This window comes from Mytilus californianus, unplaced genomic scaffold (assembly GCF_021869535.1).
Source record: "Mytilus californianus isolate M0D057914Y unplaced genomic scaffold, xbMytCali1.0.p SCAF_12, whole genome shotgun sequence".
Classification (NCBI taxonomy): domain Eukaryota; kingdom Metazoa; phylum Mollusca; class Bivalvia; order Mytilida; family Mytilidae; genus Mytilus; species Mytilus californianus.
The window spans coordinates 51,145,400-51,163,811 of NW_026262604.1; the positions used below are offsets into that span (position 1 = coordinate 51,145,400).

The 18,412-nt window shown below is 30.6% G+C and overlaps 1 protein-coding gene across 1 annotated transcript in view; it reads right to left on the reverse strand.

Annotated features, from left to right (window-relative positions):
• Window positions 1–590: 590 nt before the first annotated feature.
• Window positions 591–18,412, reverse strand: part of LOC127721970 (carnosine N-methyltransferase-like) — a 45,661-nt gene continuing 27,839 nt past the window's right edge. The window contains exons 2-8 of the mRNA XM_052228815.1: window positions 15,056–15,245; window positions 12,518–12,687; window positions 11,379–11,519; window positions 10,344–10,522; window positions 5,967–6,080; window positions 4,744–4,847; window positions 591–1,349 (exon numbers count right to left, since the gene is read on the reverse strand). Of these exons, the coding sequence (XP_052084775.1) occupies window positions 1,245–1,349; window positions 4,744–4,847; window positions 5,967–6,080; window positions 10,344–10,522; window positions 11,379–11,519; window positions 12,518–12,687; window positions 15,056–15,245 (1,003 nt within the window). The 3' untranslated portion in view covers window positions 591–1,244. The remainder of the gene's footprint in view (window positions 1,350–4,743; window positions 4,848–5,966; window positions 6,081–10,343; window positions 10,523–11,378; window positions 11,520–12,517; window positions 12,688–15,055; window positions 15,246–18,412) is intronic.

Below are 18,412 nucleotides of genomic sequence, written 5' to 3' on the forward strand. Positions count from 1 at the left end.
GGAAACTACCTTTCACCACAAGTATATCCTAGATGGACGGACAGAGAAAGGAACAGTTGACATGTATCCAAAAACATAAAATCCTTCCTTTATCATAGGCAGGGTATAAAAATTGTTTTCTCAGACAATACATCACTTACAGTTTATCAGAAGTATTAGACTATCATTACATCAATTCATAAATTTAATAGTTAATACTGTTATAATTGTTTATTAAAAAATGGAGATAAATATCTAAAATCGTGTAGAAAGAAAAGTTTAGATTGGATGAGAATGACCTGTCTACTTGTCTTACAATTACAACCTCCATACAAATTATGGTTAACTGAGCTGAAAGTGGGAGCTGGACCCAAAAAATACAAATTTTAACTCTGAGGCCTTTAAAAGTAAAGAAATACCAAAGGTGTGCCTGTCATGACTTGAGTCATAAGTGAGAGAACACGTGATATGAATTTTTACATGTGTGTCATGGTCTCAAGTGTACGCAACCCATATTCCTTCTTCAGCTCATCTATGGGCCATTGAAAGAATAAACTAATCTTTTTAAAATGATATAACTATTTAATATTATGCTTTGAATATACACAAAATGATAAAGTCTTTCACAGAGTCAAAAGACTATATGGTTGACTGCTGGTTCACAGTAAACTTACCAAAAATGGACAGGTCAGTATAAAATAAATTAAAAAAGCAGAGGTCATGGGAAGTATACTGTAAATTCATATATTATTGAATGCATTTATTATTGCAATTTTTGAAGAATTCACAAAAATGGGAGATTAATTATTGCGATTTCAGGAAAATCTGCATTAAGCTATATGTATCAAATATCAGAAAGAGAGTCTTTATAATTATTGCGATACTCACTCAGTCACATTATTCGCAATGATAGAAACCTTGCAATAAGTTTTGAATTTGCAGTATTAAAACTCTACAATAGATATCATTAGTCTGTCAAAGACATTACACTGGTTTTCACATTAATTGTATACATCTGTAAGCTCATTCCCTAATTTAAACTTTTCCAGATTGAAATATAAAAAAACTGTTCTGAATGTTTACTTGTAAAATGAACAGAAATTCAAAGAAAGTGCAATACACAGGTGTTTCTTGAAAGATAGAATAGTTAAAAGGATAATACCAAACCAATCACTGCTGACATCGGCACATTACAATCCATGTTGTGTAAGTGAGAGGACATATGAAATAAGTAAAAAATTGTACATGTTTAAAAGCAAGGTTTCTCATGAAACTGGTTTCTGAGCAGTAAAGAACACACTACTGTATTCATATCGCAGCATAGATTTAGGATTCTGTGTATAGGTAGATCTCACATCTTTTTCCTCTCTCTGAAAAGTAGAAAAACAAAAAATTTAGATCTTATTAAATAACAAGAGTGCACATGCTGAAATGTCTCGCCTTCTTTACTAATCATTGATATCATGTTGATAGTCCTAAATATAAAGCTTTATTACAACTGTCACATAAACTTAACATTAACCAAGTAAACTAAACATTGACCAATGAACCATGAAAATGAGGTCAAGGTCAGATGAACCATGCTAGGCAGGCATGTACAGCTAACAATTCTTCCATACAACAAATATAGTTGACCTATTGCTTATAGTTTAAGAAAAACAGACCAAAACACAAAAACTTAACACTGAGCAATGAACCTTGAAAATTAGGTCAAGGTCAATAAAATTTGCCAGACTGACATGAACATCGTAAAATATTTCCATACACCAAATATAGTGGCCCTATTGCATACAGTATTAGAAAAAAAGACCAAAACTCAAAAACTTAACTTTGACCACTGAACCATGAAAATGAGGTCAGGGTCAGATGACACCTGCCAGCTAGACATGTACACCTTACAATCATTCCATACACCAAATATAGTAGACCTTTTGCATACAGTATAAGAAAAACAGACCAAAACACAAAAACTTAACTATAACCACTGAACCATGAAAATGAGGTCAAGGTCAGATGACACCTGCCAGCTAGACATGTACACCTTACAGTCCTTCCATACACCGAATATACTAGACCAGGGTTCTCCCCAGGGCCTTAAAGGACCACGGGCCCACATGTATAATTTTTTACCATGGTGGTATCGTTCTTACCGCGATGTATTATATTTCTCCGTGGTGCTAAAATTTTTAGTTAAAAAATCGAAAATCGGTAAAGTTTTAAACGACTTGTTAAATCTTTTCCGTGCGGTATAAAATTCCAGGTGAAATTTGACCAGTTCAAACCAGTTCAGATTGTTTACACCACGTGATCGATTTACCTTTATGAGGTTAACATTTGTTGATTGGATTTAATTGATGTAATTAACACTTGTAAAATGATTCTTTTGTGTTTTATTAACTTTTAATTAAGAGATCATAACTTTATGATCGTAGATAACTATTTTATGGCTTCACTCACCACCTGACAAGTCGGCAAATACTTTGTACACAAACCGTGTTGACCAGATAGTTGTACACACGACGGTACACATTTTGTACAATCTGCAATCTATTTTATTTTATAAATAAAATGCATGACTGTACCTTCAAACTGGATATCTATATCCATATGATAATTAATGAATAACAGAAGTGATTTGCAAATTTTATCCATAAGCACATGTTAAATTTATTTATATCTACTTCCTGTCATCTAGGCGGGAAAATAGGGAGACTTTGTTGTTGACATTGAATAGGGTTACTTATAGATCTATAGAACTAAGATAAATTTATAGATTTAGGAATTCTTTTTAAATGGATCATGACAAATAAAGATTTAGATTTCAGTGCAGTATTAAGTCTGTATCTATGTTTGATTATCACTAAAGACAAGAAAAGTTAATATTTACATGAAATCTATGGCAAAATGTTTTGAAATTTATGAAAAATTTCTTTTTATTAAAATTTAAGATAGAAACTGGTTCAAATAATAAAACCATATTTGTTCTTGTTAATTTTATATCTCCTTATGACAGGAATCCTTTCACAATACAACATCTTTCATTCTAGAAATAAGAAAGTTTTTTAAATTAAACATTTTTGTTCTCTTTTGAATGATATTTTATTCTTATTGATCATTGATTTTATAAAAGATTTAACAACTTTAAATTTAGATGAATATTTTGTAATGTATCATGTTTTATTTATTTTTAAAAAATATTAAAGTATACATGTCAAACTGTTTATTGATTTACTTCTTTTTTACCAATAATTTTCAATGTCTACATAACACAGTACCACAGCATTAAAACAAAACAGGAGACATAAAAACTACAGTTACTAGAAATATAGCTAAGCGACGCGACGCAACTGATTGCATGAATCATTTCACCAAGCAGTCCACACGCGTTACCCTGGTGCTATCCAAAAATCCTGGGGAGAACACTGCTAGACCTATTGCTTATAGTATCTGAGATATGGACTTGACCACCAAAACTTAACCTTGTTCACTGATTCATGAAATGAGGTCGAGGTCAAGTGAAAACTATCTGACGAGCATGAGGACCTTGCAAGGTACGCACATACCAAATATAGTTATCCTATTACTTATAATAAGAGAGAATTTAACATTACAAAAAATCTTAACTTTTTTTTCAAGTAGTCACTGAACCATGAAAATGAGGTCAAGGACATTGGACATGTGACTGACGGAAACTTCGTAACATGAGGCATCCATATCTTCCACCCTCTAAAATATAAAGCTTTTAAGAAGTTAGCTAACGCTGCCGCCGCCGCTGTAGCCGCCAGATCACTATCCCTATGTCGAGCATTCTGCGACAAAAGTCGCAGGCTCGACAAAAAATCTGTCATTTTTCTTCCTTATGTTGAAGTTACAATTAAAATTATAACAGCATTAAAAGTTTCTGATCCATTTCCATTTCTTTCTGTGACTTGGTTTTGTCAAATGTTATCAATTTGTAGCGGCAGCGAAAAGATTGTATTTCAAGATGTGTTTAAAGTTTTGAATAACAGAAGAATGTATGAAATTTATTCTGCAATGTCTTTGTGAATCTGGCTGTAATTACTTGCTTATGAAAGTGTTTTGAGTTAATGTCCGAATTGTTTAATACAGATGGACAGACAGACAGGCAGAAATAGGTATACCATAGTACATCCTGTTTTTAAAGATGGGAGTATCAAAAAGAATTAAAAAGATAAGTCAGAATTAATTATTTCCTATAGCAATGTTTTTTTCATCCTATAGAGAAAATACTGCCATAACGTTTAAGTTTCATAAAATATATTTTTGGAAAAAAGAATGACATGAAGATCAATGTGGGGTATGAAATGAGGATTTTCATTTTGTGTATTTGACATGACTATTTAAATAACTACACTACAGCTTGCATGTTATAACAATCTAAAATCTTGAGTGTAGAAATAATATTTCAAATCAACAAAAGAAGAATCTGTTCATCTTATTTCTGTATTTTTGTAACTTTTACACAACATATAAGACATTTCATCAGACTTACAGTTTTCCTTCAATTGTCTTCTCAGTTTTCAAATTTCTAACAATCAGATTTAAAGCTATTACATTAAAATGAATCAGGGTGGAAAAAAAGGGACTTCCACCCCAACACCCTCCAAAACAACCAACATACTTCCGTTGGTAATTTTGCATACATCAAATGAAACTATAACTTTCATTCACTTACAACTCATACTATAATATAATGTGTCCTCCAACATTTATTTAAATGAAATAGACCTTATATTACTGTACCTGTATGACAAATCCGACTTGTTTCACAACTTTCTTTAATTCTTCATATGACAGTTCTATAGAAACTTCATTTGGAATGTCCGAATAATGGTATAATAACGGACCTACAGAGAACATACAATATTGATTAAAATAAACTGTTTTTAAATATACCAAAGAGTGGAGCCATTCTACTGAATATTTTTTAAAAAATAAATGAAAATTCATATAAACATATTCAAAAGATCAACATTTCTTTTGCTACACATCATATTATCAGGATTATAATATACTGTGGCATATGGTGATTAGAAAGAACTCATATCTTTCTAGAACCTGTTTGTACAGAGATAAAGTTAATTTCAGCATATAATTGTTTATGTTGTTTCCTTGGTCATGGTATTATGTCTGTCTGATAAACCAGAATATTTACTGGATATATACAAAGTGTATGATTGTTATCTAGGAAAGCTGTCGGTCTAGCTTACTTGAAATCTGTGTATCGGCTTGTCATGCACATTCTTTGTTTTACTGTCCGCATGTGTTAAATAAACCCCCTTCATTTTTACATCTTTTTGATAATTTTGTAAAATGGTATGAATCACATCTGAAACTTTGAAAATACTTTATAAATAAGATGTGGTATGAGTGCCAATGAGACAAGTCTCTATCAAAGTCACAATGTATAAAAAGTTAACAATTATAAGTCAAAATTTGTTCCCCTCAAACTAACCCAATCACAACACAACTTAGAACAATCATTGACAGTGTCAATGCCAGAAACAGCATGCATAACTCTTGCCTTCACAAATTTGATGAGGCAAGAAAAACTGTCTACTTGTTTATACAAAAAAGAAGTAAATCTTTCCAAATTTTCCTTAAATATCAGGCCAACAAATTATGTTTTCTGTCTTCTGGACTGGTTATAATCCAAACATTGGTAAGACTGAGGATATTTTGTTGAAAATTTTGTCTGATAAACATTTTTTTCAAGGAATGAAAAAATCTAAACATAATTGGGTTTAATAAGGAAAGGTATTGAACAATAACAATTGAATAGTGACCCTTGTATGGATAATTAAAATGTCTGTTATGATAGTGTTGTATTTCAGCATTTTAAAACTGTTTAAATTAATCCAGTATCCTCCAGGTTTCAATATACTGTAAATAGTTTCTATATAGGATATACATAACATACATGTGTAACATGTTTAACACATTGGGGCATGCTTGTTTTATCTTACCTAGATTAATCCAGTATCCTCCAGGTTTCAAAATATTGTAAATAGTCTCTATATAGGATATAATACAGTGGGCTGTGTCTATAAAGAATACAGTAGCAACACAATCGAAGGTGTCTGTAAATAAAAAACAAGATAAATATAATTTGCAATTGTATCCAGCATACATCGTAATCATGATGTGTCCTAAAGTTATAGACCTAGCCATTTTAAGTGTTACTGTTATTTGTGGTGAGAATGTCTGGCAGTTTATGACAATATTTGTGTTAAATTTCTTTGTTATATATGTTGATTTTTTCTTCAAACTATGTTCTTCAATGCAAAGAGGTAGAGAAATTGATATCTAGTATTTAGAATTTAGCTCCAGCTGGTGCTTGGGCCCATCTTGAACTTGAAATGATGCATGAGCTTCAACTATAATTTAAGGCCTGGTTGTGACATTGAGACCAAGAACAGCAATACAATAGCTGGTTTTGTTAAATTCCTGTAGGGATGTAGTGTTATGAAATATCCTTTCTTTTCAATTATATTGTTCTCAATTAAATCTTGTTTAGATAATTTTGTTTTCTATTTTCATTAAGTGTTTGATACTTTTCATTATAAAAGTAAGTTTAAATGATAAAAATTGTACCTGTAGCAATCTTGTCACCCAAAAGGCATGAATATGCATCCACAGCTTTGAAATATTGTGTTAATTTTTATCATAGAAATAGAAGCAATATTATATCTATCATTCATTTGCAAAACACCAATAGTTTTTGTTCGTAACACTGGCAATGTATTATGTCTCTAACATCATTGCAAACCCAGACTTAAACATTAACAAAAGGAAAAGGTATGATAAAGCCACATTTTTGGCCCCTTGAATTTTCACACAAAACACAAATTACAAAGTTACAAAATATCCTTCTGATGTTAACATGTCTGTCAGAAATCAGTATTTATAATTTTGAATTTTGTCTAACACATCTGCTTTAAAACTCTTGAATTTAATGCAAAACTGTAAAAAACATAAAACAGAGCCTCATTTTGAGGTTTTGTAATAAATATTTGAATATATATATACATGAAATATATGAGCCAAAGCCTTATCAAAATAATTCTATTTTGCTATATACGCTATAAGATATCTTATACAAAAATAACAATGTGGGTAAAATAACTCCAATGGTAAAATAGTGGTTTGCTTTTATATTATCAATAAACAGCTGCTCCATGAGCGCATGATACGCCCATCGTCTTGTGTGTGAATTTTTATGCAATATTGAATAAGCATAAATAGTTTCCTACATACGGCGTGACATGCGAAAAACCCCCTTTTTTTTAACAAAAAACTCAATATCTCTAAAATAAAATTTTGAATCAAAACCAAAAAGTATACAGATCTTTAGATTAATATAACTAAGAAGTGTGTAAAATTTTAAGCAATAATCATAAATCGTTTTTGAGATACGGTGCGACATGTGAAAACCCCCCCTTTTAAAAAAAAAAAAAATCAATATCTCAAAAATAAAATTTTGAATCAAAACCAAAAAGTATACAGATCTTTAGATTAATATAACTAAGAAGTGTGTAAAATTAATAATCATAAATCGTTTTTGAGATACGGCGCGACATGTGAAAAACCCCTCCCCCTTTTTTTACAAAATACTCAATAACTCAAAAATAAAATTTTGAATCATCACCAAAAAGTATACAGATCTTAAGGTTAATATAACTAAGAAGTGTGTAAAGTTTTAAGCAATAATCATAAACTGTTTTTGAGATACGGCGCGACATGTGAAAAACCCCTCCCCCTTTTTTAACAAAATACTCAATATCTCTAAAATGAAATTTTGAATCATCACAAAAAAGTATACAGATCTTAAGATTAATATCACTAAGAAGTGTGTAAAGTTTTAAGCAATAATCATAAATTTTTTTTGAGATACGGCGCTACATGTGAAAAAAAACACACACCTGTTTTAGTTACTAAGTCCCGTAACTCAAAAAGTTTTAATCTTATTTTCACCAAAAAGTATGCAGATCGTTTGACCATCATAAGAAACAACTCTGTTAAGTTTCATGAAATTTGGATAAGTCATTCTCAAGTTACAGTGCAACATGTTTACGCCGGACAGACAGACAGACGGACAGACAGACAGATGCCGGACATTTGTATACCATAATACGTCCCGTCAAAAATTTGACGGGCGTATAAAAATGAGTAAAGAGGCCATTTTTAGGTCAAATATATCAATTTCAATATGACATTTTTGCAATAAAGTGTCCAGATGATATCATTCTATTCATTTGCTATAAAATTATCATTTTTTTGTAAGGATTGAACATGTTTACTATTTTAGCAATTTCAGGGGCCCAATTATGGCTCTTATCATACCTCTGCCATTCGTGAAATATTGGAATAAAAAAGTTTAACCATAATTTTTGGCTGAATTAATGGATGCATTTAAAGGGTCATCCACTTACAAACTGGCACAATTATGGCTCTTATCATACCTCTGCCATTCATGAACGATTGGAAATTCAAAATTTAACCATTTTTTTTTTTTGCTGAATTAATGGATGCATTTAAAGGGTCATCCACTTACAAACTGCATAACTCAAGGGTCTTTCAGTCTACTTTACTTGTGCTTCTTCTATAAAATTCAGAGAAAACAATGTATAGCAATATAACATCTGATTGTAATTTTGAAAAAATCAGCAAGCTGTTGATCAAATCTTATTTAAGGGTATCCAGGTCAACTACTGCATTACATCATCAATGTAAGTATTTGTATTTTTATGAAAGTCAGTTTTTTTATGGAAAAATAAATTATAGAAACTGAAACAGAATTTGAATGAAAGAAGAGGAGCAGTATGCACTCTTTTACACAGGTAAACAAATATTGGACCAAAATACTATTCTTTCTAATTCTGATTTGATTAAAACTTTCCCAATTAGTTTTAAATCAATGTTTGGTTCCTTTTAATTACTTATTTCCCTGATCAAAATTCAATTATGACATCAAATTTGTTTGCTCTCTTCTTCTTTTGCTTTTATGATATAACAAAAAAGTGACCATTCCTGAAGACCTCACATTGAACTAACAATATCTTTTTGCATTTTTTTTATGGATGGTTGTTTGACGTCCAGTGTTAAGTTAAGTGCATAATCAGGATGAGAACATGTTAATGTGATATGAATATGAACCCTGCTTTGTACTAGTACAACATACTTAGCCCTATTTTAACATGCTAGTTCAACAAGGTACAGAAAGACATATTGTATAAAACGAGGCATTTGAAGATCTAAATTGATCTGAAAACCCTTCAATCATTAATTTATTTTATTCAGTAAATTTTCAGACATATCTGCAGCGGAAAATTAAATTTTGTTCAGACATTTTGTTTGGGACCAATTTAAAAGACTTAATATGTTTCAGATTTGAGTACATGTTTCTAAAAAAAATCTTTATCAGGTAAGCTACAGATCAAATATTTAGGAAATTATATACTGTAACTTCAGAAATTATTGCATGCAAATAATTTATTATTGGGAATCACTGATGAATGGTAAAAATGCGCGATTTAATTAATGCGATCGCAAAATTGCATCTGATAAAAAAATCACTACTGAAATTATGAATGCAAGATTTTATTATTGTGAACCTGATATAGTCTCATTTTTCGCATTTAATATAAAAACATCACAATAATTTCTGAATTTAGAAAAACATTAAACATTCTGAAGCATTTACACTAAAGAGGATCTTAACAGAACAGTTAATATTGTCAAAGTTAAACTTAGTTTAAACCTTAACATTGTATCATATAAAATCATGTCAGGACATGATTTGTTGTTTTTTTTCATATATTTTAATATAAAAATTTGCCAAATAAAACATTCTATTAGTATTTTGGAATCTGTGCCACTTGAACTATTGAACAATCACTTTTGGATTGTGCAATCACACATTTTCTCTTTTGATGCTGAAAAATAGTCATGATAGTGATTAGGTGCATTAGTATTGAATTGTATCAAAATGAGTCAAAAAGTATAACAAAAATACGGAACTCCAAGGTTAATTCTAAAAGGGAGAAGTCCATAAAAAATGATAAAATCAAAAATTAAGCCTATGAACCATCAGAACAAATGGATAACAACTGTCATATTCCTGACTTGATTTTGCAAAATGTCTGAAGAATTCTGAAGCTAATATGAGGAAAATATCTGAAAACAGCCAAACTTCTACCAAGAATTATCTTTTTGCAGTTTATTTTGCATTGATGGAATGATTGATTGATGTATAACGTCATATCAGCACAAGATAACAAGTTTGCATTTCAATCAAATGACTGTTTCAGATTTAGATACATGTATTCACTTGAGATACAAACCTGGATCAGTGTATATTTCCAGGAAGTCACCAGCTGCCATGGAGAAGTTAGAGTTAGGAGGAAGTTCTGCAGGATTTACATCAGGGAATTTACAGCTAGCTGTCTGGTCCTCGGTGTAAGTATTGTTGGTCCATTGATGTATCCATGGATACAGGGTAAACGATTTCACAGCATTACATCTACAAGACAAATCATAAATTTTAGAGAATCATGCAATAATCATGATAATGTAGATTTTGAGCTAGACAAATTATCTAATGTTCCAAATATTTAAGCACCATGTAAAACTATAGGGCAATGTTAAAATATTCAGGACAAGAATATGTTACTGATTTATAACAAGGAAATGTGTCCAAAGAATAACATACCAACTCGCACTATTCATGTTAAGTGAATCTTGAAATCTGAGTCAAAACTGCAAATTGTCAATGCATATATTATTTTTCAAAGGTCACATCATAATGAACATGTGTACTAGTTTTCAAGTTAATGTGTACCTGATACAAGGAGGCTTATGGACAGAAGATCATACAAGAAAATAGAAAGACAGACACAGAGACCAGAAAATATAATATTCTCTACTGTTGTAGATGAATGTTTTATACTAGACAGACATGCAGTTTTACATTTTTAACATTCTACGCCAGAGATTAAACAGTCAGCATGAAGAAAAGTCATCTTATTATAATACACTATTCTTTGATAATCAAAATTCTCTTTTTTTTTGGCATGCAGTTAAAATTTATTATTTTTGAGAAAATAATCTCATAGCCTTATAGTCTATACAGCTGTTGTCAAGTCAATCAATCATATGTTCATGCTAGTAGGCAACACATAATGCAATTGTTGTCTGCATCATCAAAGTGTGTTAAAAAGGAGAAATAGCAGTACAATTCAAAGGGGATTTATCTGTTGGAAGGCAAGCTGATTTATCTCGCTTCCCTAGAATTAATGAATGGTTGTCCCTTTATCAGAATTATAAATGTGTATTTTATGTAAAAGATCAGTAAAGAGGTTTTGATAAATAATCCTTACTTGTTTAGTATAAAATTTGATGCCATCAACATAAAGAGACTCCATTCATTTCCCTGACAACTGTATCCCTGTTTAGCTATCTCATATGCCAGCCTTCCCAAACCAGCTCCAGGAACAAGTACAGAAATTTTAGAAGGATCACTGAAATACAGAAAATGCAAATACTTATAATACAAGTCATGTTTATTTACTTGAAGTTAAATATTTAACTGTAAAAGTAAAAAGTAAATTTGTAACATTTTAATTTTCTTTTCAAGGTGTGATTAATCTAACCTAAAACTTCTTCAAAAATTAACTTATGTCCAGTATTTTTTTTATAACCTCTTAAATTTTTCAGTTTTTTGAGGTCATAACTTGCCTTAAAATGCCTTTAAAATTCTGTTCTTGTTTGCTTATATATTTTTTCTTGCTAGTTCAACCTTTTATCTCAAGAACTAAACAAACAAATCTACTGCATACAATTGTTAGGTTAGTGTGAAAGGCCTTTAAAACAATGAGCACTATTTTAAAGAACAGACATGAATAGTAAAGATAACTATTAATGAGGAACAATTGAACACTCCATTTAAGCATTTCAGTCCAGAGAAGTTCAAGAAAAGAGGAAAATATTACTAATTTACTTTATAGAAGAAAGAAACAATCTGTATGTCTAAGGTATATAACGCTACCTTTAATATAATTTACAAAATGTACCTATACCAGTAAATTAAAAATATACTAGTATAAGTATGACCAATGCCTGTAGACCAAAAGTTTACCACAGAAATTTAATTTTTCTATGAAACTTGTCTAACACATCTAATTTCTCTGCCCTAGTGTCATCAGATAGAAAGTATAATCCCCTGAACCTTATAATTTATGGTTTTACACTTTATTGTCCGTTTTTATCAAAGAAAAACATTTAAAGTTGGCAATTGGCATTAATTTCTGAGATAGATAATACATGTACATGTGTCATATTGATATGTTAATTCTGTTATTTTTAAAATAAAAGTAGCCTTTAAAACACTCTAAAATTGTCAAAATTTCTATGACAACTGGAAAATAACTGCCCTGTCTTCTGTCTTGCATGTTGTCTTTCAAACAAATCCCCTCTTCATTCTAAAAAAAAATATTCTTTTTATCCTTACCATGCTTACCATTTTGACTTTGGAAATTTTTCACAAATCTCCATGACAATAGGAAGATAACATGCTTCTCTCTCACTCTGACCATCTGCACTCCAGTCTCGTACAAACTGTTTTATTGTTGTTCTAACTTTGTCCATATCAAACTGTGTAGGTGGAACCTCTTTTTCATCTTCAGTTGGCTGTCAGAATAATACACAAGCAAATCAATTGAACATGCTAAATAGACCAATTTATAACTATTTATCTTTTTGCAAAATGTTACTACTTCTTTCAAAATATTTCAAAAAGCAAATTAAACATGAAATAAGCTTAAGGAATTGGATTGTTGGCTTTGTTCACATCTGAAATTAATGGATGAATAGACAAAAAAAAAAATATGCAATGAATTGCTATAGTATCAGCCATACAATTTCAAAATATCCCATAATAGAATTAAATATGAATGAAAGACATTGCATTTATTCTGAAAAATTTTACTCATGCCAAGTATTTCTTTATTTGAAACAAAGATAAATTCTGCACACTTTTTTGAAAAGTGCAAATTTAACAAAGACTAATAGGGGAAAAACAATGGTGGTATTACACCTATTATGGGAAGCTGCACATGCACCTTTGACCTTGTATGTACTCTCATTTGTTAAAATTTCATGCTATTTAAGTGAAATATTGCAAAAATGAAATATTCTGAGTTGATTGAGTCTCAAAAACACATTTTAAGAGAAAATTGTCTAGAAATAGGAATCTACCATGAACATTAGACAGAGCAAGCCATACTCAGTGTTTTGGGGAGCTTTTTCTGACTTTTTCTCATTATTTTTTATATTTTGCTATAATAGAAAACTTTTTCCTAATTAGTACTTTAATAAATATACAGTTACAAGTAAATGAAATTACTTTTTGAAGCAGTAACAACAAATCATTCACTAAAAGGGAAGCATTTTATGTCCCTCTCTGGAGAGTGGCATAAATTTAAGTTTTACATAAGGACTTATTGAAACCTCCATGGTGCCAGTAAACTTTTATATGGATAGTTCATTCAGCTTGAATATTTCAATTACTCATTTATTTTCACATTTCTTGCATAGATGTGTGAAAGTTACCCAAAAATTTTAATATTTTTGCCTAAAAAGTTGAAATTTTGAGGAAAATGAGAGGTATAAATGGACCAAAAGGGACCTTATACTGAAGACAAAGAGGTCCATAAGTGGTATTAATCATCCTAGAGTCATCTTTTGTATCATATTCAACTGTTTGTAGGCAGATGAGATAAATATTTGATCCTTTATTGGTCCACACTCTATTCTATCATGATGCGGCTTGGTTTGGATTTTTTTCGAAGAAAGTTTGCTCGAATTGCTGTAGATGTCGTCTTACATTATATTAGATTTTTCTCAAACTATTGAACTGATTATGACAAAACTTGACAGTAATGCTTGAAATAACCAGTATTACAAATGAAAAAAATCACATTCAGTTTATTCAACAAAAAAGTCTTCTTAAGGTATAATACCACCAAATCATAGTATATCACATCCGGTTGCATACGAAAAGGGTCGAAAAAAATATTCCCTTGAATTTGACAGTTGTGTGAAATTAATCATACATTTCATTGCAGTAAAAAATTTCTGAGTCATAAACATATATCTTGGGTGTTTCAAAGCACCATTCTCTTTTTATTTGGTTTTTCTATAAAATATTTTGGAAACTTGAGGTTACATGGTTACTAAAACCTGCAAACAGGAAAGAAAGGGGTGGTAATTTGATTGGCTAACTTCCAGTGATGGTTATTATCTTATATGCAATGAAATATTATGTGAAATTTTGTCTGTAGTACTGGACAGGATAAAACTTTACTCATGCCCAAATAGGAGAAACACAATGGTGGTATTACACCTTTAGGTTCCACTTAGTGAAAAATGCCAGTTGAAAAAACATGATTGGTAGTGTCAAAATTTTCGAACAAAAACCCAGTGCCAGTTTACATGACAGTGACTATATAAGAATTATCTTTAAATACCATAAGTTTCATGGAAAGGTGGGTTCAGGATTTGAGGTTATTAGGGATGCAAGCCTATCACTTTCACTATAAAGCGTAGCAATGCAAAATATTTTTGACATGTTTTATGATAAAAATGATATTTTTCTAACTTTTCCTTTGATACCACATCGTAAGTTTTATAGGTTATGTCATGTTAACTAGTACTGTTTTGGGAAATAAGATTTTAATCATAAATATCTAAACAAGACATGTTGATTTTTTTCTTTAAATGATTGACATAAAAAGTGCGAAAACAAGATTAAAATCCACCTGAAACATGTGAAATATACAGAAAAAAAATGAACATTGGAATTTTGAGTCCTCAATGCTCTTCAACTCCATATTTTAATTGCCCTTTTTAACTTTTTTGATTCAAGCATCACTGATAAATCTTTTGTAAATGAAATGCACTTCTGGCGTACAAATATCTTCATGTATGATGCGATTATTTATTGTGAAAAATATCACAAATATCTCAGAACTACATGTACATGTATATTACTTTGTACCTCATGAGTTTTATTCTCAAACATGTACTCAGCATCTTTGATCACTAATTGAATAATTTCATAGTTATGGTCAACACAGTTCTGGATTAAAGTTAGATTGTCAAGGTAACCAGGCAACATCTTTTTATGACCATCAGACAAACTCTGGAAAGACTCCACTGCATTTTTTACTCTTTTTGATGAATGTATTCTGAAATGTAAACAAAAGCTCAGATGAATTGATTTTCAAGGAATATGCTGAATTCATATCATTACCATCATGACCATCATGTCAATTACCCGATTTCCCAATTTTTTTAACCTATTTACATATTTTTGGAAAACTGGATCGCTGCATCCTTGAAATAAAAAGGGTCATTGTGAACACTTGAAATTGAACAGGCATCTTGATTTCTTAGGCTAAAAATATAATCAGTCAAGGGTCTAACTTAAATACGTTATTAGAGAAAAATAACATACATGTCGTTATTGTGGCTAAAATATAAAAAAACTGTGATAACATATGTATGTTACATGTTTCGAAGGGACAATATACAACCTTTATTTTGTTTAATTTTTCACAAGTTCTATTGATATTATAATTTTCTTTATGTATACTAAACTTTGCAAAGATATAACAGTTCATAGTTTACCAATCATACATAGTACACGGTAACACCTATGTTATTACAGAAAATATATTCCTGCAATAACCAAAGGGTGTTATTACAGCTTCTCTACATCTCTTTAAAGCCTTTGCTCTGACATCTATCACAATCTATTTCAATTCATTGTAAGAAATGATGATCATAGCTTGTAATGAGGCACTGCGCAAGATTCCAAGTAATTCCCAAGTGTCTCATTTACTCTTATATAATAAGTTACATGCCTGTAATAACTAAGCCTTGTTATTACAGCTTAGTTTTCCCTTGAAGGCCTTGTCTCATTGATTTACCATGGTTGATGAAAATTGTATTAATGGAATTAGAAAATAAGGTAAAATAATAAGCTACTGCGCAAAGTTTCAAGAATTCCCAAGTGCCCACTAAAGATAAAATATTCATGATATATTTAACTGATAACAAACATATGTTACTATAGATTAAGGAAAAAAGAGTAGACAACTCATGAAAGTGTCTGTTATAACACATGCATGTTATTTTTCTCTGATAACTTGTTTAAGTTACACCCTTGACTGATAATATTGTTTGCTTGCCAAATCCAGACTGACCTGAAAATATTGATGTGACTGAAAAGATTTTAACCTAAAAAATATGGCGCAGGGCTCTGAGGCTACTGGTCAACTGGGGCAAAAAAGAAGTGTTCCCGTCATATCTAGTTACTAGGGTGTTCACAACATTGATATTGATTTCAGTCACTCTTGACATCAGCAATTTTCCATTTTTCAAAAGTTGAGGAAATACACATGATACATGTAGCATATTTTTATTTACAAAGCAATTCAACATCTTAAAATCTAAAGACAATTTATTTCTTTAGAAACATGTTGAATAATTATCTTTGTACAAAAATGTAGATTGATTGTATGTCATTGTATGTTATTTCAAAGAACAACTTTTTATGCAACAAATCAAAGTACTATTTCCTTTCACTTTCGGCACTTGTCACTCTAGTGTACATCTTCACTACAATTTTCCCTAAAATACATTAATTAGTACATTAAAACGCAATTAAAAATTATCATACCATAATATCACCAATCTAACGATTTTCATAATTACATATTTTTCTTTATAATCAAAAACAATTTGTGAATTCTCAGTAAAATGGTTTCTGAGTCATTTATCTTAAGTAAATTTGTCAACACATAATGATTTTCGGTATTACATCTGTAGATGAGTGTGAAGCCTCTGACATTAATGATGACACCTAACAATCTTATGGGTACATTGAATACACATTGATCTGTTCACTATGCAAACTAAAAAATAAACTAGAGAAGCAAAAAATTTGATAATTAGAGACATGAGATCTAGAGAGGGAGGGAGGTTGGGATGTAAATTTGAAATGGAATGAAAACTGAGCAACACCAGAGTTGATATAAAATATTTCCTTTTTCCTCTGTATATGTAAAGAGCTTGCCATCTTTTTTGAAAGGTGCAACATCAGTTATCAAATCTTGTGCTTTTGACATAACTGAAAAGATATTTTGGTTTAGTTTTTGATGTTTCATATTGACCAGGTTTGTTTATAATAAGTATATCACAGATCATTTTTTCAATATATTTCCAAATATTCTGTGGGCACATTTTCATGGTTTTTTACAGTACTACTGTTTGTTTCAACTTTTCATATTTTACTGGAAATTTCTTCCTTTTTCTATGAGCATGATGAGCATGATAAGGATTGTTTTTCTTGTTTAAGAGCTTATACAATTTATCTGTTACCCAAGGTAAAAAAATGTAGTCTATGTTTGTGTGTGATCATTTTGTATGGTACATTTTTCTGTATAGATTTTAATAGGTCTATCTTAACCTTAACCCTTTTCAACCCTGTGTCAATTTCAACGAATACTACTCAGTCTAGATCATGGGTTTGCCTTACCAATTGGTGGTAAAGTTATCATTTTATTAACAAATTGGCATTGTAATTGGAGAGATGTATCCCAATCTTCTCAGATGATTGAGACAAGAATCATGAGAATATCCAAGTAAGAACTAGTATATATGGTAAGAGATCATTCAGATTATGCAGCTGCTTCACTCTTCTCAGATTAAGAGTTTGCTCTATCCTGGAATGGTTTGAACTGCCGTTGCTCAGCCTGTAGATAGTTAAAATCTGCTTATCATGCTTACCTTAGTCTCTGTTTAAAGGGATTAAGTGGATACTCATAGAGGCAATTGCCACATGGGTCCCCGTTTGGATCTATGCTCAACACACAATTTTTAAATTTATACTTATAAATCTGTGGTATGGCTTTGCTAAATATATTCTTTATTTTTTGCTGGCAGCAGAGGCTTTGTTTACAAACAAAGTGCTTGTGAGCACTGAAAGGGCAAATATTGCTTTCATTTTGCAATTTTGTGAATTTAAAATAAACCATTGAATTGTAATTAGCTAGAAAAAGTAAAGATTTGATTTTGAGTTATCTTCCTTTGTTCATGATTGCACATTGTAGTTGAGGATATTTTTATAACCGATTCATGACCATGCATATCAATAAAAAAAGTTTTCTTGACAAGAAGGATAATTCAAATAAATATCATATTGTAACTTGAATATCTTATTATAACATATCATTAATAAATTGCTTGACACTGACTGTGTCAGATAGGATCTAATTAAACACTCCTGCTTCATTTTATTTAGTTTTTAATTATCACACAGGTCTTCAATATTAGTGTTCTTATTATGTTA